This window comes from Eutrigla gurnardus (assembly GCF_963514095.1).
Source record: "Eutrigla gurnardus genome assembly, chromosome: 19".
NCBI classification, from domain to species: domain Eukaryota; kingdom Metazoa; phylum Chordata; class Actinopteri; order Perciformes; family Triglidae; genus Eutrigla; species Eutrigla gurnardus.
In genome coordinates, this window is record NC_139930.1 from 5,581,031 (window position 1) to 5,605,800 (window position 24,770).

General features: G+C 41.5%; 1 protein-coding gene across 3 annotated transcripts in view; it reads left to right on the forward strand.

Annotated features, from left to right (window-relative positions):
- Window positions 1-16,838: 16,838 nt before the first annotated feature.
- Window positions 16,839-24,770, forward strand: part of tcf4 (transcription factor 4) — a 210,642-nt gene continuing 202,710 nt past the window's right edge. The window contains exons 1-3 of one of the 3 annotated variants that reach the window (XM_084035290.1): window positions 16,839-16,983; window positions 17,306-17,344; window positions 20,977-21,049. In XM_084035290.1, the coding sequence (XP_083891416.1) occupies window positions 16,912-16,983; window positions 17,306-17,344; window positions 20,977-21,049 (184 nt within the window). In that variant the 5' untranslated portion in view covers window positions 16,839-16,911. The remainder of the gene's footprint in view (window positions 16,984-17,305; window positions 17,345-20,976; window positions 21,050-24,770) is intronic. The other 2 variants (XM_084035288.1, XM_084035289.1) reach the window with 2 other exon arrangements.

Consider the following 24,770-nt stretch of genomic DNA (forward strand, 5'->3'; position numbering starts at 1 on the left):
TTCACGGTGTTTCTGATACAAAAGACACTTTATGTTACTGTGTTGCATATTGAATGAATGTTGTGTCTTCGTGTGTTGGTTTCATGCAGACTGTGAGACAGAACGCTCTGCAAGACCGTAGACCATCGTTGGCTGGTTCAGTGTGTGTGTGTGTGTGTGTGTGTGTGTGTGTGTGTGTGTGTGTGTGTGCGTGTGTGTGTGTGTGTGTGTGTGTGTGATAGCGGTGTGACAAAAACAGACATAGTGTGTGTGTCTGTCAGAAGGTCAGAAGTGTGTTTTTTTTTATGAAGAAAGATAATTGGTAAAAGTTCAGCATCACCTTGAACTGGGGCAAAAGGGTCGGGTGTGTATGTGTGTGTTTTCTTGCACCTCTTGTCCTTGAGAGGACCAATTAGAGTTTTACACTTTGATAGTGAGGACATTTTGTCTAAAAGGGTCACTTCTCCAACAAAGACAGTTTTTCTCATCTACCTCAAGTGGTTTCTATCCATACAAATTCCCTTGGTTTTATTTGTCCAGGTTTTGACAGATATCTGCTTCCTTGTCAATACAATGGAAGTCAATGGTGGTGCTCACAGCAATGAACCATTACATTCAGAAGATTAAACAAAACATGCCCTTCTCGTAACGTAGTCCCTGGATAACCCATAGACCTCACTGGGAACAGTTTTCATTCATAGATGTATCATATATATTTAATAAAGTTTGTTTGTTTATTTCTTTTCTGTAAAGCATCTTTGTGTTCAGAAAAGCGCTATATCAATTCATTTATTATTATTATTATTATTATTATTATTATTATTATTATTATTATTATTATTATTATTATTATTATTATTATTAATGAAATGGAATGGATGCTTTTGTAATGTGATGTAAAACAGGGTAGAAAGCTAAATATATTTGATATAATTATATAAAGAATATATCTACAGTACATCAGTATAATTAAAGTGATTTCTGAACACTTTTCATTAGGAGAAAAGAACGGAAAAGAAGGAAACAAGTGCAGGGGAAGAGTTGCTATGTGGGTCTCCACTTCAATGTTATATGTTTTAATTAATACTGGAGCAGATACAGTCACTAAACTTGTCTTAATGCAGAGAATTACACAGAGCGTTCACATTTAACAGGATGAAACTGAGCGACACTGATAATTATGAAAAGTCTAAATGTAATTAATGGGAATTATTTCAGTCTGAGAACCGACGGTCAGAAAAAAAGGATCAACAGGAGATTATACTGCAATCTGCTCAATGAGAACACACACACGCACACACACACAGGCACACACACATAAACACCACACACACACCCACACATATTCTGATTAGATTTTGGAAGCAGAGCATTCCTACAATAAATGACCTTTTGTTTAAATATCAACATGCAGAAGGTGCTCAAGCTCACAGCTGCCAAAAAGCCCAGATAACTAAAATATTACTTATTTTCCTTTGACAAGCCAAAAGTTGAAGGTGCAAACTATATATATAAAATAATAAACATAATCTTATTTCCTTCATTTCCTTTGATTGATTCCTAAATTGTGCACTATCATGAAGGCTTGAAAACTGAGATCAACCTATATTTTATGTCCCCACGCATAGAAAAGTTGTTGTTTCCAGCTGTAACAAGACACACAGTCAACACAATCCTGTTACAGAAATGTTCCAAAAACCGTCCACAAAAATGAAGAATAAATGCATAAATAAAAGATGGCGCTGCAATGCTGCTGATTATTCATGTAAAAAAAAAAGTCTTTGTGGTTTGAAATTCGTCGCATCTGCAGACTTACATGCATTATCGCGCCGACCAGCTCGTCTGTCATTGGTCCAAACAGTTAAATTCTTCCTCACTTATTGGCTAGGTTAGCATCGCTGCTAGTGCTAACCATAGCTTTGCTTCTAGTGCAACAGAAGTCTTGCATTTTTCCGAAAAAATGCAAGATGCACGGACGGATGACGGTAGCCTATTGACTACTTTGGAAACAAGTAACCCCCAATCAGATGGACTGTTCCAACACTGCGAAGGCAGTGTCCAAAAGGTGATTTTCTTTTCCCACATTGCTGGTGGTGGTGGCCTCGAGGCCTCACTAAGTGGGTCGGCCCATCTGGCGTTTGCCAGATTGCCGGTCCGAGCCTGGTTGCAGCTCTAACAAACACACTCCTTGTATCAACTGAAGCATTTGAGGCCGAGCTCTGCGACTGAAGTGGTTCTGTTCTTTTTATACAGCATCTGAGCACACCACAGCTCCACACACACACACACACACACACGCACGCACATGCACACACACACACCACAAACAGCAGACCTCAGCGGCACCCGTGGCTAGGTTGCATATGTTGGCAAAATGAAGCAGCCTCTCTTCATCTTTCTATGAACTTGTGTGTGTGTGTGTGTGTGTGTGTGTGTGTGTGTGTGTGTGTGTGTGTGTGTGTGTGTGGGAGTGTGTGTTTATGTTGATTTGGGTTTGGTAGAAACCACCAAATCTATGGTTTAGGCCGCTCCCCATCTTCCTCCTATTTTTACTTTTTCCTGCCCTCTCTCTCCCCCTCTAACTCCCTCTCTCTCTCTCTCCCCCTCTAACTCCCTCTCTCTCTCTCTCTCTCTCTCTCTCTCTCTCTCTCTCTCTCTCTCTCTCTCTCTCTCTCCCAGAATATCTCCCCCCTTTCTGTTTGCTGACTCTGCACCTCTGCCTCCTTTTTAAACCTCTCAACACCCCCCCCCCCCTCCCCAACCACACACACACTCCCCTCAACATTGCACTTGAGCACAATAGTAATATTCAAATGTGCTCCCACATGGCGGCTGTGAGTCGTCCATGTCCACTCAGCAGAAGTTGGAGTTGAACACGGCAACCTACATTTGTGCTTAATAAATCATAAGAAGGTAAAAATAATCAACAGTTATTTTTGTTAAAGATCACTTTTAGGAGTCTGGGCTGTTTCTGCTTTATGAGAGTGGATTCAAAAATATAAATATATAGCTGTAAAGAGCAGATACTTTTTCACTTAAGGTAATCAATAAAATGCATCATATCCAACAATTGTGCAACAATGAGTTTGTCCCTACAAGGCTGCCCCATTTCAAAGAATCCTTCTTTTCCTGGATTCGGAGGCTCCCACTGATGGATCCTTCACAGCCCAACTTATCCCAAGATGCATTGGGTGCAGGTGAGGATCTCGAATTTAATGGCATCTTTGAGCAAATGAGCAGCAGGAGATGCAGCAGAATACACACTCTCTCAGCCTGAAATATCATAATCAAGCATATCCTCCATCATAATATAATATAAAAAAGATCAAATATGATCTCTGGCTCCATTTTAATTGTATAACCTTTGTTAGCGATGATTCACCAATTTAGAACAACAAGTCTCACAACACGAAGCAACGCTTAAACTACAATATCATAACAAAAAAAATCACCACAAATCTGTTATTCTGTTTCATAAAATGATCACGATAAAGATTAAGATGCTTTGCATTTGATTGGGCTGCCAAACAAGTGGGCGGGCTTAAAGTTGGACTGATGATCAGGAAGAGGTTGAGGGAGAGATGAAAGGGAAACTTGTCTTACTGCAGCACATGCTGATGAACGGCGCCCGGCTTCCCTCCACGCCGCCAACGGCAGACCCGCCCGCTCACCCGCCGCCTGTTTTACGTCAGCTGGCACCCATGCTGCAGATTCCCCTTAAATTAATTAGACCTCAACCAAATTGTTTTGGAAATGAAAAGAACGTTTTTGCCCCGTGATATCCAAACACATGTCTTCGTATCCCTCTACACGGGAAGTGTGGTTTAATGTGACCGTCGTGGCGAGCCAGACGTCCAAAGTCTCGTTTGATTGGATGAGGTTTTTCTAAACGCCGACAGCAGGACGAGTCATCAAAACAGTTGCAATCATTTTACAGACACATGTTGTCTTATAATAAGAGATCAATGAACAGAAATTGTTTTTATGGTTTTTATTTGCGAAATTCTATTATTATATTGTGACAAACATCACTTCTTGAATAGTTATATAAATTAAATGAACAACATGAATGTCTGGGAAACTGTGGCTCACAGCCAGTCCTCCTCCAATCAGAAGATCATTGGTTCGATTCCCCCTCCTCCTGCTTGTCGAGGTGTCATCAGGCAAGATACTGAACCACAAATTGCCCCCGAAGGCTAGTTAGATTAGATTAGATAAGATACATGAGGCAGGCGGCACCTTCCATGGCAGCCTGTGTAAACATCAGTGTATGTGAATGGATGAATGTGAACCACATGTGGTCCACATGTGGTTCACATGTCGAAAAGACCAGAAAAGTGCTCAATAAATCCAGGTCCATTCACCAAAACAGGGACAGAGGATTAAAACTGGGAACATATAAATGTGACTTTCCCAGGTTTAATGGTGATGTCACCATGTTCCCAGATCATGTCTGGGGACTACGATGTTATTATTACTGATAAAACTGATGGACCGAAAAACACACAACTGAATTATTATTCAATCCATATGTAAACTTCTACACCTCAAACAAGTGTAACAACTTTTTGGGGCCGATTTTAAGATATTTCTTTCTATCAAAGAAGTTTTACAACTTTTACTTTTGTAAACAGAAGGAAGTGGCCTGAACTTGACCCCAGCTGCCTCCCTCTAGCCCTCATTCTCTCTTTTTTCACTCCCCCCCATACACACACACACACACACACACACACACGCACACACACACACACACACACACACACACACACACACACACACACACACACACACACACACACACACAGTACATATACTGCAGACACCTGTGTAAACCATCTGCTTGACACCCGCCTCCTTATCCCAAGAAAACACCCAGGCCAGGGATAGCACACACACACACACACACACACCACACACACACACACACACACACACACACACACACACACACACACACACACACATACACACACAAACACACACACACACACACACACACACACACACACACACACACACACACACACACACACACACACACAACACACACACACACACACACACACACACACACACACACACACACACACACACACTGCCTTCTAGAAACATCCACCCTCACACTCTCAGACTCGTGCCGACCCAGAATCCTTCAGGAGAGAAGTGTACATGTGTGAGATTTGACACCAGCTGAACCCCCAGTTCCTCCTCAGGTCTTTAATAATCTTTCATAATCGTCACTTTCACCCCAGTGGGCAGGTGAGGCTGCTCAGCCAAGTTCAAGTCAGATGTGGAAGTTGGAAATTTGGATCCCGCAACTCAAACTTCTCAATGAATCCAACTGACAACATGGCTGCCACCTTTGACCAAGATGAATTACTACTAGCTGTCTGTGCTGATTGGTCAGCACTCGGCAGCAATTATACTTTTCAGGGTAATGAACCCTTTGATTCATCACTCATCAAGTCTTCTTGTCTTCCATTTTACACTTTGTAACTTCTGGTCTCTTTCATCGCTGTTCAATGGCTCAGGTCTGTTTTGTGTGAATGACTTATTACATATGACTCAGGAAGTGTGGACTGACAGCGAACCGTTCAATTCAATTTGATTTTATTGTCACATCACAACAGAAGTTATCTCACGACACATTGAGCAGGACTAGAAAACGCTTATTAATACTAGTTAGTACTATTACTACACTTTTAAAATGTATTATTAACAGTAGTAGTAGTATTAATTGGTTTGGTGACATTATTTTTGACACGCAACATGCTGCTTGACAATAATTATCTTCTCAGGTGTCACAATGAGCTCCTATAATAACTTGATTATGAGCGCTATGAGTCCTGGATGCAGCGTTGACTCATTATGAATAAAGACAAACAGGAAAAGAGGCGTCTTGCACTGTAATCATTCAGATAAACTGCGTTTCAGTCATCATGAGCAGCTACTAAAATATTAAATAATTCTGCTCCTCATGATTTACAGAGAGTGCCGGTACAGAAAGCAGTGGGCCCCAAATGCAGCACGAGGGAGAGTCAGGGTGTGGAGTTTGGGGGGCTTTTTTGTATATATATACTGTATATTATATATATATATATATATATATACATCATGCAGTTCCAGATTTTGTGACACACACACAAAATCTGGAACTGCATGATGTATTTATATGGTCAAAGAGGGGTTGCAGTGGATCATGTTCTTCACTTAAATAAAGATTAAATACAATCCTTATTTAAGGGATGGAGAGGATTACTTCCAATGTAGTATTATCAGGCGTCGAGCCAATAGGGTAAAAAAAGCCTAAAGGTCACCTTTAACGTTTGACAGTACGAATTTCATGAAAAATGTGTGTTTCTGTTTTTGGCTTGTCTGACTGTTTGCAGAGTTCATACAATCTGCGATGAACGGAACCAGGCAGGAAAACACAGCAGGTTTGGTTTGATTAGAACGGATTAAGTGTGAAAGCCTGTTTACATTCATACTTCCTTATTTGCTACCTTATGTGTGATGTGCTTACTGATTCTTTTTATTAATTTAATTTAATAAATAAAAAGTGAAGTCAAGTTATTTCAAGAACACTAGGCGTATCATTGATGAAAACCCCAAACAACTAGAAAATGATGTAGTATCAGAGCAAGGCTTTATCCTGTTTGACTCCATTCAAATTATAGGCTAATATTATCACAATTTAATTGAAATTTGCTATTGAAGATTAAAAAAACACACAATATCAATATGAACATCTTAAATGATTTGGCTCCCTCCTGTTACAGGTATGGCCTTGCTGTGTTTCATATAAAGTAATTTCTTCTTTATTTCAGTGACAGTACGACCATGTGTCTCAGCATTAACAGTACTCTTTATGTTCCCCGTCCCTTGGCTTCAGCAGGTCCTTTAATTCAGCTGCTGACGCTATTAACATCTTTATGAATCTCTGAAAGCAGGACTTCAATACAGGACACATGGGGCAGGACGCATAGCCTTATATGGTCATATCGGAGCGTTGATGATGCTACGATCCTCATTCATGATGTTTCCGCTGGTCATTTACTAAATTACCTGAAGTTAGGAGAGTTAACTGAATCTGACACGCTTATATGAAAATGTGAGAGGAAATGAAGATAAGAATAAGGAATTGTGGCATGAGGTCCGATGAACCTGGACTAAGACCTGCAGAGAGACGCTGAGGAACCAGAAGTCTAGAACCTTCCAGCATCTGTAGAAGTTACTGTGCCAAAATATTAAAATAAGATAAGTAAGAAATAGTAAAAATCTCTCAGTAAATTGGAAACCCATGATGATGCACTGCAATTTGAATGCATATTTAGTGGCTTGCATTATAGAAAGTTACCTCAGTAAATGACTATAGGACAGCTGTATTCTGTGACCTCACAGGAGATATATCAGTAAATGACTGTGGTTTAGCAGTATGTTGTTGTAGAACGACTGTATTTAACTGTAACTTCACACTAAACATGATCAGATGATCGCCATCATCATGGTTGTTACAGCCTTCATTTCACAACAACACTTTATTATATTGTGAAACATCACAGTTAAATACTGTGAAATAATAATAGTAATGCCATTTATTTTGATATATTAAAGTTAGCTCATCGGAAATCCTTGAAATAAGTTACATTGTATGGTGAACAGAATATTAATTTTATATTACTTTAGTCTCATTAACGCACTCTAACCCCCCCCCCCCCCCACACACACACACACACAAACACACACACACACACACATCTGTCGACGATGAAATTTTATTTGCACAAATATTTTGCAAAACTGTAAACTGTACATATTATTATAATACGGAGTATATATGGCTGCATATGTACATATCTAGTGTCCTTTTTCATTCCTAGTCATTTTTAAATGTATGTTTATGTTCTTGACTGCAGTATTTTCTTGTTTATTCTTTGTAATTATTGTGCACACTGTACACCAAGGCTAATTCCTTGTACGTGATGAACTCCATTCTGATTCTGAACATTTTACTTTAGTTCATGTTGGCATCGAACTCCAAAATAATTCAGATGAAGGTCTTATGATTTCAGGTCCAACAATGTTTTTCCTCCACAGAAAGGTCAACTATGTGCACAGAGAAAAAAAGTGAAGTACAACAACACTGACGATGCCAGCTTCTCTTAAATCACTTGTGCATGTAGAGTGGTTCTTACATGAAAAGGCAACGAAGAAATTAAGACATGAGTGATGTTTCCTTTCATACATGCAGCTGAAATACCAGAAATGTTGTGATATTAAAGAAAGTTTTTGCTAAAAAAACAACCCCCCCCCCCCCCCCCCCCCCCCCCCCCCCCCACCAAAAAAACAAAAACAAGAAGTGGCAGCAGCTTCTTCCTCTGTGGTGGATGGCTTGACTGTTTTTAGGAAGAGGGCGCTCGATGGGTTCAGCTGCAGGAGGAGGAGGATGGAGGAATGTTCCAGAATGCTAATACTGGGGACAGATTACACACACACACACACACACACACACACACACTAAAACAAACTTGAGCCAACACTCATCCACTCTCTTGCTTTTCCTCCCTCTCTCTCTTTCTCTCTCCAGTCTCCAAGAGCACTCACACTTTCACACACTCACACAGACACTTGTACACACACAAACACACACTCAGTGATCCGGGTGGAATCAAAGGGTATTAGCTATGCGGTGCTCAGTTCCCCCGGTCCTTTCCCAGCATTCTCCACAGCTGTACGATTACACAGGTGTTTGGCAAAAACACACTGTTAGAGACCGCAGAGGGGCTGAGTCTGTGTGTGTGTGAGTGTGTGTGTGTGCCTGAGAGAGAGAGTGAGACAGAAAAAGAAATGAATATGCATGTGTGGTTGAATGCGTTTACTTGCACTGCTTCCCTGCAGGAGTGCGTGTGTGTGTGTGTGTGTGTGTTTATATTGGGTGTATGTTTATGTCATTAATTCCTCCCAGTGACTCAGCCCTGCTATTTCTCTGACCACCACGATCATCACATTTTAAATGAACTTACCGTCTGTCTCTCAGTCTTCATTCATGTCAGAAATATATTTTTTTGAACAGTTGTTTTTGTCATCTTTTACTCACGAGGTGATTCAAAAACACCTGTTTTGTCAGAACCAGGTCCCTTTTGTTTAGATTTTGCATCGTAAAACCAGTGGCGTTTTCTTGCAGAGGCCAAGGGAAGCCAGGCTTCCTCAGTTTTTTCAGGATATAACTATCATTTAATAAAATCACTTTTTTAACAGTTTACGTAATCCCTCTGTGATGTGTCGGTCGTCTCCTCCTCGTCTCTCTTCATTAATTATTGAGCGTTTCATGATGTGTAAAACAGCACCCCTCTAAATGTTACGGGGTGAATGAGCGTTGAAAACATGTTACTGCACCCTGTTGTCTGTGAGGAGGCCAAGCTGCGCTGGCCTCCCTTGGTGAAAAAAAAAAAGAATGATTGACCAATCAGGTGCTATTGTCAGACACTGCTCCCCTGTGATTGGTCAGGACAGTGTAAAGGGAAGCCGCAAACTCGTTGGCATCAGGCCAATCAAATCACAGTATTATCGTCAACGTCAATGAATGAAATAACGGAAGATTCGTTGCTTTGTGTTCATCTCTTGATAAGCTAGCTAATTTTTTAAGCGCGATTATGGAGGGTGGAGATTTGGAGTATTTAGTAAAAAATAATTTTACTAAACTGCCTCTACAACAGCAACTCCGGATTAAATCTGACGGCCGGCCAACACCAAAACTAGAGCTCCGTAGCTCCGTAGTACGGAGTCCGTACGGAGAGGAAGAAAGGTTTTCGGACCTTTAATGAGGAGAATTACGTCCGCACTGAGTGGCTAGCTGGTAGCGCCAAGCTACAGCGGCTATTCTGCTGGCCCTGTCTCCTTTTTGACAAGGATTCCTGCTCCCTGAATAATCATATAATAATAATAAGAGAGAGAGTCGGTGCTCAGCGTGTGTAAATCCTGGTAAAATGATGCTGGGCGCTCTAATAGTTCATCCGACCACGGGAAATAGTAACATATAAAGTGCAACATCCGTTTTTCTGCTCCCACCCCGTAAAACATACAGGTTGTGTCTCACATTGCTCCTTCATAAATGTGGCACAAATATAACGCCATAACTTGGCTTCCTTGGAAATTTTCCCCACGCCACGCCACCACTGCGTAAAACAAAGGTAACAACCAATCACTTTGTGTGGAACCACAGAAGTGGACGTCGTCACCTGTTGGCTTGTGGATTACAGTTTTGAAGCACAAATTCAGCATTTTGACCGTCGCCATCTTTGTTATTTTGCAACCAGTGAACGTAAGTGACCATATTTGGACTGTGGAGGAGGGACGGGTGGATCTTATGAACATAAGCAGTATCTGGATCCATGTGGATTCTGGTGTGAAGCTGCTAACTAAGTAACGAACAGTCCCTTAGTAGCTAACTGCTTTGGTAGCATGGTAGCAACCTGTCAATCACGAGGTAGTCCCGCCCTAAAGCATCCCCTGCTTTCTGGTCTGTTTGACTCTAAATGGACCATAATTGACTCAAAGGACATCATGCTGGATTTAAGAAGACTTGAAACTAGAGATTGAGTACATGAAGTATTTTTACAAGTTTACTGAGATAATAAATCAAGAGAGAAGTAGGCTCATTTTCTCATAGACTTCAATTAATTCAATCAAGACAAGTAATTTGGAGTTCAGCATCTTGGATCCAAGGTCACTTCAACATGTGGACTGGAGGAGCCAGGAATTGAACGGCCGATCTTTGGATTAAAGACAACCCACTGCATCTCCGAGCCATAGCCACTGTAGTGTATGTATACTATTGTACAACCAAGATACATGTACAACTCCTTTCAATAGGGATGCACCACTTTTTTCAGACCAAGTACAAGTACTTACATTTGCTTACTCGCTCATACTGAGTTCTAGTAGGCATACTTGATAATGTAATTACCGTTCTTACAATGACTTGAAGCATGTGTTATTTTCATGTTATGTTCCTCACTTTCTGACTGTCATAAACTATGTTGCAGCTGTCCACCAATATTCCTTTGTTAAGATAATTGTAGATTATAATATATGTGCATAATTAGTCGATTTAAGTACATTTTAACTTGAAAAGGTCGATGTTTGAAAGAAGACAAATTGAAAAACAACGGATCAAATGACTGAAATGTGAAAGGGACAAAGCCTCAGAGATCAAACCCTAAAGCTGTGCTCACCTACTGTGTCTGGTAACCTGCGTTGTAGGTGACATACGTGTTTGATGATGGATGTGGGGCACCCAGGTGGCAGCTATGAGGAGTCACATGTGCAATTTGTAAAAGGGGGTTTTATTTACCCAACAAAGAAACAAAAAAAATATACTAAATATATATTAAACTCCAAACAGAATTTAACTCGGGTTTTGAAGTACAAATACAGCAAAGTACAAATAAAACAAAATATGGCAGTGTGTCTCAGTATACATATCACATTACCAACAAACTAATGTCATCTTATGAAATCCCAATCCCTCATGATGTGGCAGGCACTTGGTACATTCTAATTGGCCACTTCTTGTATTTAAGAGCTCCATTTTAAGGAGCACACCTTTGGCTTGGCCTGGAAATCTGATCCTCCAGCAGCAGCAGCAACCAACAGTGGCAACCTCATCACCGGTAATTCTTATCTAGACACAAAGTGTGACCGTACAGAAGTTAACTAAATGTGTGCGCTACAAGAAGAAAGTAATCTGCTGCCAACAATGCTCAAGAGTGAGTATGCTGTAATCAAACAAACGCTACGTGTCATCATTCATACCTTTGTTAATATATGTGCATGAGGTCAAAAGGTCAACAGAGGCAATGAGGAGGAAATTAACCTATGTAAACTATAAAGTGTGGGTGCAGGAGAGTTACTGACATCGATATCAGCTGTGTGGCAGCAGCTGCAGCCATCACAATAGATAACCTGTTCATCAAGGAACGGTTCCTCTTATTGCTTCTATCAATGATAGAACATGCTTTGATTTAATTATGATGATTATGAGTTTTCACCAGGTGGCAACCTCTATTCCTGAAAAGTGAAGCCATTTTGAAATGCCTTAAAGTCACATCATTTCTGCTGGCCAGCAGGTGGCGACTCCTCTCCTGAAAGAAGTCTGCTTGTATATATTGTCTATGAGAAAGTGACCCTACTTCTGACTTGATCTATTATCCCAGTGAACATTGTAAACATGAGTCTGTGGTCTCAATCTCTAGTTTCAAGTCTGTAGTCCACAAACTAATGAGTAGACAATGCGTCTACTTCTTATATACAATCAATGGAGTTTGCTGTGCCTTAACACATGTAGTATAGGTTTTTGAACAACAGTTCCCATAATGCCTTGGGGATGCATACAGGAATTATAATGTTGCTACACAGTGTGTTGACTGTTGGCTACAACTTTTTAGCCTATATTTGTCTTTATTTGGAAAAATCGGCACCTCTGGAAGGTGGTGGTTCAAGTAGTTTTAGGGGCACTTATTCACGATGAACATTGGAGTTAATGTTCTCAGAAAGCCATACTGAATCTTAAATGCTTATGATTAGGCTGAATTATGAGATTTATTCTGTAAATTGTTTCACCGAGGACTTTTAAAATACCTTAAATGTCTTCAAGAACTGTCGCAAAGTTTATTTCCATTTACTTGTTTATTTGCACGTTTTCAATGATGGAAAATTGAAAAGTCAAAATATCACTGTGCAATGCACTAAGAAAAGTTTGCAAAAACTGATTAATCTGACTGATTACAACATACGTGAAGCATGTGACATCTTGATTTGAAGAAGAGTTGTAGAGAACAATCGCAGCATTTGAAAATATGACATCTGTGCAATGCAATTAAGACGCTGTAAAAATTAAACAGTAATGCTCTATTTATATTATGGTTCCTAGTGTTGCATGCTTTTCTTCTATAATGGATTAATGGCACTTAGTGCCACCCAGTGTTTATCTTGACGTGCCCAGATTAAAGCTATGGTCTACATTCTGAAAATCAGTTGAGCCTCCAACCAACCAAACCCCTCCCCCCAGTGTTCCACGATTCGATGAGGCTGGAGTGGGAGGGGACGAGGCGGGATGATGAGGGGACTGGATGGAGGGTATGAGCCAATGGGAGCCTTCCGGAGCAATGGTCAATTTCTATGCAGGACTACGGCTGATAGACTGAATGGATTTTTTTTATTCCCAATTGTAGACCATAGCTTTAAATTATTTGATGTTTTCTATTTCAGATTTTTTGGAAATGTGTTCAAATTTTCAGTTAAATTTAGATGGAAACTTGACTTCTGCTGCTTGAAATGCTAACCGCTACTGCTGGCATCTGACAGTGTACTTTTTAGCCTAAATTTAACTATGCAGTTTTTTGCGGAAACATAGTTTTTTGTCATTTTGATGCTGAAACCCATTGTTTTGTTTGTTAACTGTGTTTCAAAGTATATAAAACTGCGACTGTTGATAAAACGTCATTGAAAGTGCCGTTTATTTGTATAGGAACAACTACTTTTTTAATCTTTGTATAGTCTCATATTTCTAAATCATCCAATGGTCCTGCTGGCTGAGTCAGGAGAAATGTCCACCACACTCCCTCCTCTAAAGCTCATTATGTAACAACTCCTATGTATCAAAGATGAGTTTGACCCACATGTGACAGACATAGTCCTGTTTCAGACCATGTCTGTGCAGTCCTTCTCCCTCCCAAGGTTCAAACACTCACACTAAACCAGGATATGTCATTTGAATGTTATGTCACTTTTCCCTGCATTCACATGTTGATGATGAAAGAGAATGCCGCCAAAGGTTGGCATCAGCTTGATATTTTGTCGATTGGAAGATGAGTTTGGGTCATATGAAGAACCTCTTGCTAGAATGAAAGACATTAAGAAAGAGAAATGTTTTTCCCTACTTTTCCACTTTTTTCTTTCTTTTTTCCCCCATTTCTTTCATTCTTTCTTTTATCTACTTTTTATTACTTTTTTGCCATTTGAGGGCAGTGAAACAAACTATTAACACAAGACTGATATAGCATGACATGCTTGCAAACAATGAATTATTTAATAGTCCAACACACACACACACACACACACAGCACTTTATCTTCCCATCAGAGTCCTGTGTGTGTTTATCTTATGACTGTTAGCTCTGGTTTGGTCTCCACTGACTCCTAAGAAAAATATCTGCCTCATTAGCTGATAAATGTCTCACCGTCTTCCACAGCTAGTTGCTAACTGTCCGTCTGCTGTTCGGTGCTGGACAGGTTGCACAGACTGCCAGCTAGCTGTCGGCTGTTACATGTGCTGTCAAACCAAAACTATATGCTAAAAGAGGCTTAAAGGCTCCGTAAATGAGGGGAACTTTGTGGGTTTGTGTCAAATTGTGAAGCGCATGAGAGTAAGCAATTAGCGGTTCTTGGCAACGTTGCAAGCAACATGCCAAGCAATCAGTCCACTTCGGATGGCCACGCACTGAACAGACACTGCACTTGTTTAAACAACTTGAACCTCTAAAGGCGGGTCCACACCGCACCGACTGCCTGACTCGCGTCGGTAAATGAAGTCGGGCTACTTAATATGGCCGACTCGAATGGCGGATTACACATTTGAATCGGCTGAAATGAACGCGACGTGGGCCGATTCGAGCGACCACACCAAAGAGACTCATGTCACGGACGCCGACTCTCTCAAAGACGCCGATTTTCGGTCCGGTGTGGACCCGCCTTAAGGGCTGCGTGGCGGTGGTGTGGTTAGCACCGTGTTAGCATGGGTCCTCTCAGGGTGCTCCGGCAATCAACTGGCTAAATGAGACTCCATCACGCCGACCGGTCCGTCTCTGCAGTCATGGTGACTAACATTTGGTCTTAACTTGTGCTGACTGCATCGACCCTGCAGAAATCAGTAAAGTGGTGTTCATTTGTGAAGATTATCTCCTGTTTGTTTGCATTAGAGCTTATTTTTATGCAATAATGCAAAAAGCTAATGGGGCTTTTTGTCACAGGAACCAGTGAGATGCTAACTTTCTAATTGGCCTACGGAAAAATACATCATCCCTGCAGATTAAAAAAAAAGTTAATAATGCAGGACCTGCTTTATTATACATTGTAATTCCCCATGTAAGTTCCCTCATGAATTTGCCCTTAATGAAGGCCTAAAAAGCGATGTCTATACAGTGAATGTTGGCTTTTTCTGGGACCTTTGGGGTCCAGGGTCCGGAGCCCGTTTCCTGCTTTGTCTGTTTGGTTGTCAGCTGTGAGTGTAGTGTGTGCTGCGTCCGTCAGGTGCGTGCCGGCTTGGTAAAGTGGATAAAGAGAGTTGTGGTGTTTAAACTGTCCACTTCAAATCCGACAAGATCATCCTGTCAACACTTTTAACATAAAAAAACATGTTTAAATCTAACTGGGATGAGGAACGTGAGAGATTAAAAACACTAGCATTTATGTATTCTGTAACAGGAGTGGGTCTGTGTTCTGTGGAAGCTGTTTCATGGCTGCTAGTTTGCGAGTGGAAGGCAGGACCACTTTACACTGTAACAAATAAACCTTTCTACATCGTACCTGCACCTGTGTGTTTTTCCTGACTTTTTTTTCACTGAGAGAAACCCGCACATGCAGGGTGTAATTTGCAGAAATAGGCCAGTCATTTTATCCCTGCTGGCTGTTGGCTGCAGGAAGGAGGGGGGGTGGGGGGAGAAGCAAAGTACTGCAAAGTACTGCTAAGTATTTCCAGGGAGGTGGGTTTGGCGCTGTTGTGGTTTAAGTGGTGACCTGTTGGGGGGGAGGGGGGTTCACCATGCAGGTCAGCACCGCACTTGTTTCATGCACTTGTCAGTTTAACCAGTAAAGAATAGAAATTAAATTTCTTCGCATCATCATGGAAATGTCAAATACATTATTATATAAAAAACTATTAGATATTAACAAAGCAATATTTTTAAATAATAAAAAAAGTTGATTTGGTCTAGGTTTAAGAAGCATAACACTTCCTTAAATACCCCCCTAAAAAAGAATCCCCTTTCTCTTCCCCAATTTACCAAGTTAACCCAATCAATCAGCCAATCAATCTCACCAATTTCCCTTCAAAATAAGAGTATTTCCCCCGGCGGGTCGCAGCTCTGTGCCGTAGTGGCGGCAGCTCAGCGCGGTGGCGTTGGACGAGACTGTAAGCTAGGTGGCCGCACGAGCGCATTTATCACACCGAGGCTGTGCCACGCGCGCACGGGATCCGTACCCGCGGATCTTCAGCACCCGCAGCCGAGCGGAGGGCACCCTGAGGCCGGTCAGGAGCAGCGCGCAGCCCGCCTGCACTCTCTCCCTCTGACACCAACACACACGCGCGTGCGCGCGCAAAACACCCGCTCCACGTTTCTGAGGTGATCCTTTTTTTTCCTCCCCGAGAGGCTCGCGGAGAGACGGCGTGTTATTTATTTATATCGCGTGTGTGTGTGTGTATGTGTGTGTGTGTGAGCCACAGTCAGCCGCGGCGGACAAACTGCGTCTTAACGCGGAGACGTCGGACTTGTTCGGCTGGAGAAAACACTCCGGTTCTGTCGCCCTCCTTTTTTTTAATCTCTTGTGAGTTTTTTTTTTTTTTTTTTTTTTTTTAATTTCGCGCTGCCGAACCAGGAACTCGGGACTGAGCCGCTGCTCCGAGGATGAACTAGAAATTGCGATCGAGGCTGCGAGGTTGTTTCACTGGATTTATTTCGCTGTGGAGGAAAAGAGAGATCCGGGAGCGGAGCGGTGCGCAAAAACAGCCGAGGTCTTCCTCTTCTCTTCTCCCCCCCCCCCCCCCCCCTGTCCCCTCCATCTATCAATCTGTCTACCTGTCCTCTCCTATCTGTCCATCTGTCTATCTATCTCTTCATTTGTTTCCCTGTTTTTAGGTCCGTGTGATTTTGCTAAAATGCATCATCAACAGCGGATGGCAGCTTTGGGAACCGACAAGGAACTGAGCGACTTGCTGGATTTCAGCGCGGTAAGGAAACGGCTCTTGTTTCTCCGTGTTTCTGTGAATATAGTAGAGTAGAGTGTCATGACAGTAGAGGAGCATACACGCGTCCTGTAGGCTTCTTACAGCGACCACTGTTTACTGTTGTAATGGATGAGTTGCACGACACATAAACCTTTTTGCCTCCAACTCAGTCTTTCAACTGTTTGCACAAAAGTGCGTTTTGTGTAGACTAACTTGCAGAAAAGTCAGTGCATATTGTTTTATTTTGGAAATTTAATTTCTGTGTGTGTGTTAGTGTGTGCGGAGAATTGTGATGCTGCATTTTGGTAATTTTGTTGTCTTATAGATGCGAAACAGCGATTTGAAAATGTTCCCAACACCCATGGTAGTATATCTCATTTTAAGTCCTTTTTTCCATGTGTAGCCTGCTTTTCTCTGCCCTTGATAGGATTTAGAAAATGTTTATTTTTTCTTTCTTATTTTGTCTGTGTGAGTTCCGAGGCTGCCCCGCGCGCCGCGCTGCGCACTACGTTTCAGAAAAAAAAAAAGGCTCGATGTGGATTCATGAACCTGCATGACAGTCAGACAGACAGGCAGACAGACAGACAGTCAGACATGCAGTAAGCCGAAAACAGAGAAATGTGTCACACTTTCTCCCCACAGTGTAAGTGTTCTCGCAGCAGGCTGTCCGATGCCCGAACTCACGACTCCCTTTAAAAGTTAGTGTTTTTTAAAGGAACAGCCTGCGTGTTGTGAACTTGACGGACAGGAAATCGTGTCCCCGCTCTCGGCCATGTTTTCTGCGCGCCTCTCCTCCTCTGGGAGTAACTTTGGTCTGAAGAGGAGGACGAGGAGGAGGGAAAAAAAACAAAAACTCCGAAACACCCTGAAATAATAAAAAAACAAAAAAAACAACAAACAACAAAAAACGGACTGATACTGAAACGTAGAGACAGCATGCATATAATATCAGAAAACATCAGGATTGCAGGAATTATGTTAGTGATGCTTAAAATCCTCTCAATATTCTAAGGAATGTTAATGCAGTAAACAAATCAGACCACAGCTGAGGCCTGCATTCACAATGACTCGGTGTATGGATATCATAGGAGGCACTAGTAACATATGATATCAGAAGAGGTCTTTATTAAAACAATGACGCTGCACAAGATGCAAACAAAACGGGAGCTAAGATCCACATGAATGGACCTTTGGATGTCTACTGGAATGCAGCGATGATGAGCTGAGGCCTGCAGACAGCAGAGCACACTGGACCCGATCATGTTGGAGATTTGAATTCAAAAGCTTTATTAAAAGAGCAGCATAACCTCCACAATAATCCCTTTATAGCTGCATTATAGTGATGTTTCAGTAAACACTGTAGGTCACACAACGCGACTCACTGTGCCATTAACAGAACAATTGTGATTGGAATATTGATTTAACAAAGGGCATACAACAAGAGTACTCTTATGTCATGTAATACGCCTCCATAGCAATATTTTCATTAAAAATATGTGCTGTATTTGCTATATAGGCCTGAGTATATCATACATACATTAAATAAACTCCCTATAGAAGTATTACAGTGTATATTAATGTCCAATAACCTCACTATTTGGTGGCACACGCGTTCTCTCACCATTATAGGAATGTTACATTGAGAAAAGATATATAAAATCAATATGAATAAAATTATCTAATTTTAAGCCTATTTCTGACTCCTTATCAGAATAAAGACTTAAATAAGATCAAGTATCTCTGGAGTATGGTGATGGTATGAATATACTTTAACGATACAAGCCTGTTTATATAATAAATACTGTGAGAAACTCGTTAGTAATAATATAGGTGACAAAATACAAAATACTGTTAAATCACTGTAGATCTCCAGATTAGTGGCAGGAACTCAAGTCACTCTAGGAATATTGTTATTAATATTATTATAATATAATATTATAATTGTGGACAAAAGTACAAAAAGAAAATCATCACAAAATCCTTATTTAGTATTTCTCGACTCCCTGAGGTGCATCAGATAAATATTATGAATATTTTGACTCTGTTTTAATTTTTACATTTTTCCAAAAAAAAAAATGTCAATCAGTCCGTCTTAAATTGTAATTCAAAAAATTCAAACAAAGGAGTGCAGCAGCAGCTCGAATGTGTCTCTTCTCATTATAAACGCAGGTCGGTCGCATTAATTTATGCGATCATCTGTCATTGCACGCCCACAAGCTGACACCCGCAGCTCCGAGTGCTTCGACTGGGATATCGATAGACCTGCTAATAATCACAATGAGATCTTTTATCTCGCCAGCATTTGTTTCCTCTTTGTTTGCTGCCGCCGCGAGGGAGCAACCTCAGCATCCGCCATACGGACCTACAGGCCCCACAGGCTGTATTCACAACAACGACAGATCCAGTATTTATTGTTTGAGTCGGGGCTTTAATTTACTTTACATTGTGGTCTGTTCAAAAGATAAGAATACAAATAAATAGATCAATTCCCTCCAAAGCTCACATCCTAAAAAAGCTTTTAGCATCTGAAATTAGGAAGCTCAGAGTATGTCCACGATCACGGAGGGGTTCTCCATCAAACACGGCGACACACTTCCTCCACAGAGGTCATCTATCGGGGTCAGATGATGATCCGCTTTCACGCCGACTCCTGCATTCATTCAGCTTCCGTCTTGACGTGGGCTTGTTTTCCTGTAGATGTGTAGGGCAGATGGTGATAGTTCTGATGATTATCTCGTATGTTTAAGCCAGATATGAAGTAGATATGAAGCGTTTCATTCCAAAATGAGCCGTCCAACATTTGGCAAAAAAAAGTGATGCCACTTTTCAATGAAAACACATTTATGATTAATTGATCAGGTGATTTAAGTCATCCTGTTTTATTTGTTTTTTGAACAGATTTTCCTGAATGAGGAATTTGATTTATTTCTGCTTTGCCAAAATTCTTCCCGTTGCGTTTTGGAAAATGAACCCTTCATATCTGCGTTCAGCTCTGAGCTGGGAGTCTGTGTGACCATTAGGGCTGGGTATCGAACCTCTACGCTTACAGAGTACACACCGAAATGTGTCCGTAGCATGGAGTATTGCAAACATTGGAAAAGCTGGCATCAAGAGGTGTGGACTCACGACACGGAGTCAGACTCAAGTCAGGAACCAATAACTGCTGACTTAACACTCAACCTCGTTGACCTGGACTGACTGACTGACAATTTAAACATAATATAAAAACCTCTTCACTGTGGGATTTCATTTCAACCAACCCGACAGCAGCTAACGAGGCTACAAGAACGGGAAGTAAAGGCATGTTTTTCAGTACTGACCAACAGGTGACAAAATGTTCACTAAAGAAACAAATGTCAACATGTCTGGGACTTGCCTGTCTTGACTTGGGACTTGATTGGACATATTTGCAGTGACTCTGTTCCAACTCTTTGGTCAGATTTATCCTTTTGGTCCAGCTTTTCTTGGATCAGTTGGATCCAGATTTCAATCAAGATCTTGCCAAATTTAGACGGAAGTTTAATCAGCTAAATGTCTTGCATGACCGCATGTACTTTGACATTTGACATTTGAAAACGTTGGCTCCTTTATGTTAAATGAAAATGATATTATAGGTAATGCATTGGAATAAAAACACATGTTGGTACTGAATTAAACGATCAGCGTTATTACTGAAATGATACCCAGCCCTAGTGATGATGGACCTTTTGTTTTCTTGGTAAATATCCACGAAGAGTTTCCTTCCAAAACGAGAAATGTCATATTTTAAAAGCCGAAACAAAAATCCCTGATTTAAAGTAAAAACGCTGAGTGAGCATTAAATGAAAGACATTCCCTGGCAGGATTGTAAAGCATCGTCTAGTCAAATGTGGCCCCGGCGTTTTGGAACGAAGCTTTTGGTGTGAAGCTGCCGTGACGTTTCCGTAGAGATGATGTGTCTTGCTGTCTGCGGTGTCAGTGCTCTCGGAGGTAATGTGCGCTCTGTTTGTCTTGTAGATGTTTTCCCCTCCTGTTAGCAGTGGAAAGAACGGGCCGACCTCCCTGGGGAGCGGACATTTCTCCGGCTCAAGTACGTCAGCTTTCTCTCCCCCTCCCTCCCTTCTTCTCCTCTTTATTTCTTTCAGTCTTCTCCTCCCTCTCCTCTTACACCTGCTCACTGCTGCTTCGCTTGCTGTTTGAATCTCCTTGTGCGGGTAACCATGTTCTGTACATGCAGATGGAGTTTTTATGCTGTTTATGCTTCGTGGATTACTTTTTTTTTATTTTGAGGAGACTTGACAAATTGCAGGATCCTTTTAATGCACTGTAGCTCTTATATTGTGTGAATAATGTGTTGGGTCTCGTTGAGCTGGTTGGTGTTTTCTGTGCAGGGATTTGGCTCTGATGTCGTGTGTTGCTCATCCAATGAGGTGGCCTGGTCTGATTGTATGGCTTTGATTATTGGTTCGTCCATCCCTCATTACTTTGGTTGCACAAAGATCATTCATTCCTACAGATTATATGGGTATCTACAAACAGATTATATTGGTATCTAAAAAAATCTAACAATTTCTAATTTCCTAAAATAGCAGGCCACCATAGTTTTGAGCAAAAATGCTGCATTTGCTGGGGATTGTTCTCAGCGGTGGATTAATACACACTGGATGCTTGATTTGGACCAAAGAGGTTGAAGGCTTATTTTGTTCAAATCACCGGTTACATACCTGCCTGCTCTGTGCTCGAGTGTAGTTAGTAAATGTTACGTCATAGACATGAATCCTGTATGAAAGTTGAGGCGATGATGTGATTTTACACGTGTCTTTATTTTGGGGCAACAAGTTTGTTTTTCACTCGATCAAGTTCATTCCTGAAGGAGACTTCCTGTTTTGCTGATTTGCTGTCCTCATTCTTTCCTGCCCGTGTGTGTGTGTCTGTGTGTGTGTGTTTTCGACACAGTGCTGTTATTGGTGTCAAACAGGCGCACACAGAGGGAGTTGGGAACATTGCTTCATGTGTAAGCCGGCCCTTCTTCTGCTTCCACACTGAGCCGTTCATTCATTCATTCAACCAGTCAGTCTGGATGCCAACGTAGAAAAAGAGTCGGTCTGTAACTACTCAGTGTGTTCTTGATTGATTTGGTCAGTCAGTCTCTGAGGCCACGTTCAGACGGACTTCAGCCCTGTCTCAGCAAACCCATCCGTTTGAATGAGGCCAGTTTAGCGACTTTACGATTATCGTGACGATAGATGAAACAATCGGGACTGTTCAGAGTTGTAGAATCCTCTGTGGGACTATTACAACAGCTGAGTTATGAAAAAACTTGACCAATTTTGACCAAATCAATTGTTTTCTTGCAACCTGTTCTCGTCAAATAATGCATCTAGGACAGAGTTCTTTGGCGTCTGAAACCAACACTCAGACAGAGAAACCGATGTAGCATAAAGACGGAGATTAGGCCACACAGGGCGGTGGGAAGGTGGACGGGTCAAACGCAGGACTTTCATCCAGGAAACCGCTGTTCATGCCCCATGTGAAACTAAAAGTTAACATTTTGTCACATCAGTCGTTAATAATGCGAATCGCAACGTGAGTCGTCAGTCAGTGAATTAACTTCAGCTGACGCTCTTTCCCCAAACCTGTACCCCTGTAGTTTTCTTGGTAAACATGACCGCCCTTTATTCTTATTCACCAAGACTTTTCTCCGTGTTCGGATTCTGCGATGACCGCGGAGGAATGCGAGAAAAACAAATTCAAGATGACACAAGGGGAGTAATTGATATACACTAGTCATTTTGTTGAAGTATTTCCTTTTGGCCTTCTAACTCCTGGATGTCTGACTCAAACTGGACTTCCTGTGTTGTATTTCATTCTCACCAGAACCCAAATTAGCCGCTAGCATTGATTGAACACCGTTTTTTCAGTGTGAAAACGTCAGTTGGTGCCTCAGTGAGTCAGTCAGGCATGTTGATGTGTATCTACGTGCACATCTTTATACCATTGGTGGTGGAGTGGTGGATCAGTCAAACAAATGCATGACTGTCACCCAGGGGGCGCTGTCCTGTCTCATGTCCCGTGTGAAGGTAAATGCTGTAACATTGTTACACAAGAAATCCCGCTAATTACGTTCCTAGGTTATGTTGCGCTACGATGTTATTCAAACACAAAACCGTGATTTCTTTTCTTACTACAACCAAGAAGTTAAGTTTAACTTACCGAGCCATTTTGCACCATTAACCACGTGGCACTATTTCTTCAAACGTAATACGATGTTAGCAATCATTTTGGTATCTTTGGTTTGCAGAAATGTACAATGTCGACATTTTTTATCTGGCGACTGTATTATGTAATGAGCTCATTTAGGAGCTGGTTGGTCAATTGGAATGTTTTCGCTGAACCATCACTATTTTGACGTTAAAAAAGTTAGGTTGCTCAATTAATCTCCAATATTCTAATATGTTGACAACATTTGCAATGAGCCTAGACATGAATATTGCAGTTATGATCACAGATGTTGCAGATCTATACGTTACTTCTTAGCTGTGATCTTATATCTGGGCGTGCTGCATTTCCCTCATGTATTTTCCACCATCTTTTAGTGCTACACATGTGTTACGTCCCATAACGTCCTCAGTCTGAACGAGAGAAGCTCAACCTCTGGAGGATGCTTGCCTTTTCAAAACAAAAAAACATCTTTCCTTGAAGCTTGTCACAGAAACCAGCCGGGTCGTTTGTGTTGCTCCCGCTCATGTTGTTTGCCTCCAAACGGCGTTCGGAAGCCATTTTGTTTGTTGGCTGGAAAACAGAGAGATGCCGAAAAAGTCTTCTTTGTTTACTGCGTCGTGGTGTGGTTGTTGTTGTTTGTGCTCCGCGGTGTCGCTGGCGTTGTGTGCTCCCGTGTCGTGCATACAAATGTGAGGAAAGACGACAAACGTTTAGTTTTTCCTTTTTTTTTTTTTTTTTTAAAAAAAAAACGTTTTTGTAGAAACTGTATTGTTGGGCCTTGGTTTGCTGCGTCGATGTGTATCTTCATTTTGGGATTTCTTTTTGTTTTTTTAATACAGGAACACACACTGGTGTCACACACTCACCCCTGAACACAAATCACACTCTGTGTCTCACACACACACACACACACACACACACACACACACACACACACACACACACACACACACACACACACACACACACACACACACACGCTGCTCACCCCTGCTGTGGCTTTCTGCAGGCCTCGGCATTTTGATGAGCTTGTCGCTGTTTGTGAATGCAGCTAATTAGAACTCTATAGACCTACACAACCATGAGAGCAGCGGTTTCCAAAGGCTGGGGCGAGGCCAGAGGCGGGGACCTGCCCACATTGAACCGGGTCCACACTAGTCACTAGACAGGTTAATGACTTTGGTTTGGAGAAGTTAAAGAAATACATTCAGAGGTAACAAACAACATATTCATCCAATTTTACACTTAAATTTCTCTTTTTATTTATTTGGCCTTTCAAAAAAATCATCAGCATCTGATCAATGCTCTTTTTGGGATCTTAAGATGTCAACTTTTCAGGGAGTAAGAAACTTTTAGTTGGATAACAGTAAGTTGTTGGAGTTATTATCCGAATGGATGTGGGCTAACTGTATGACCTTAAAGTCCCAGTGAAACGGATAGTAGAGCATCTGCTTCTGTTCTGTGAAACTGGATTTACATCAAATCCTTCACATTTTATTGGACACAAAACCTGCCTTTTGGCTGAAGGTTGCACCGACTACAGTGAGAGATGTATGTATGTACGACCAGAGGGGGGAAACGTTTTGTAC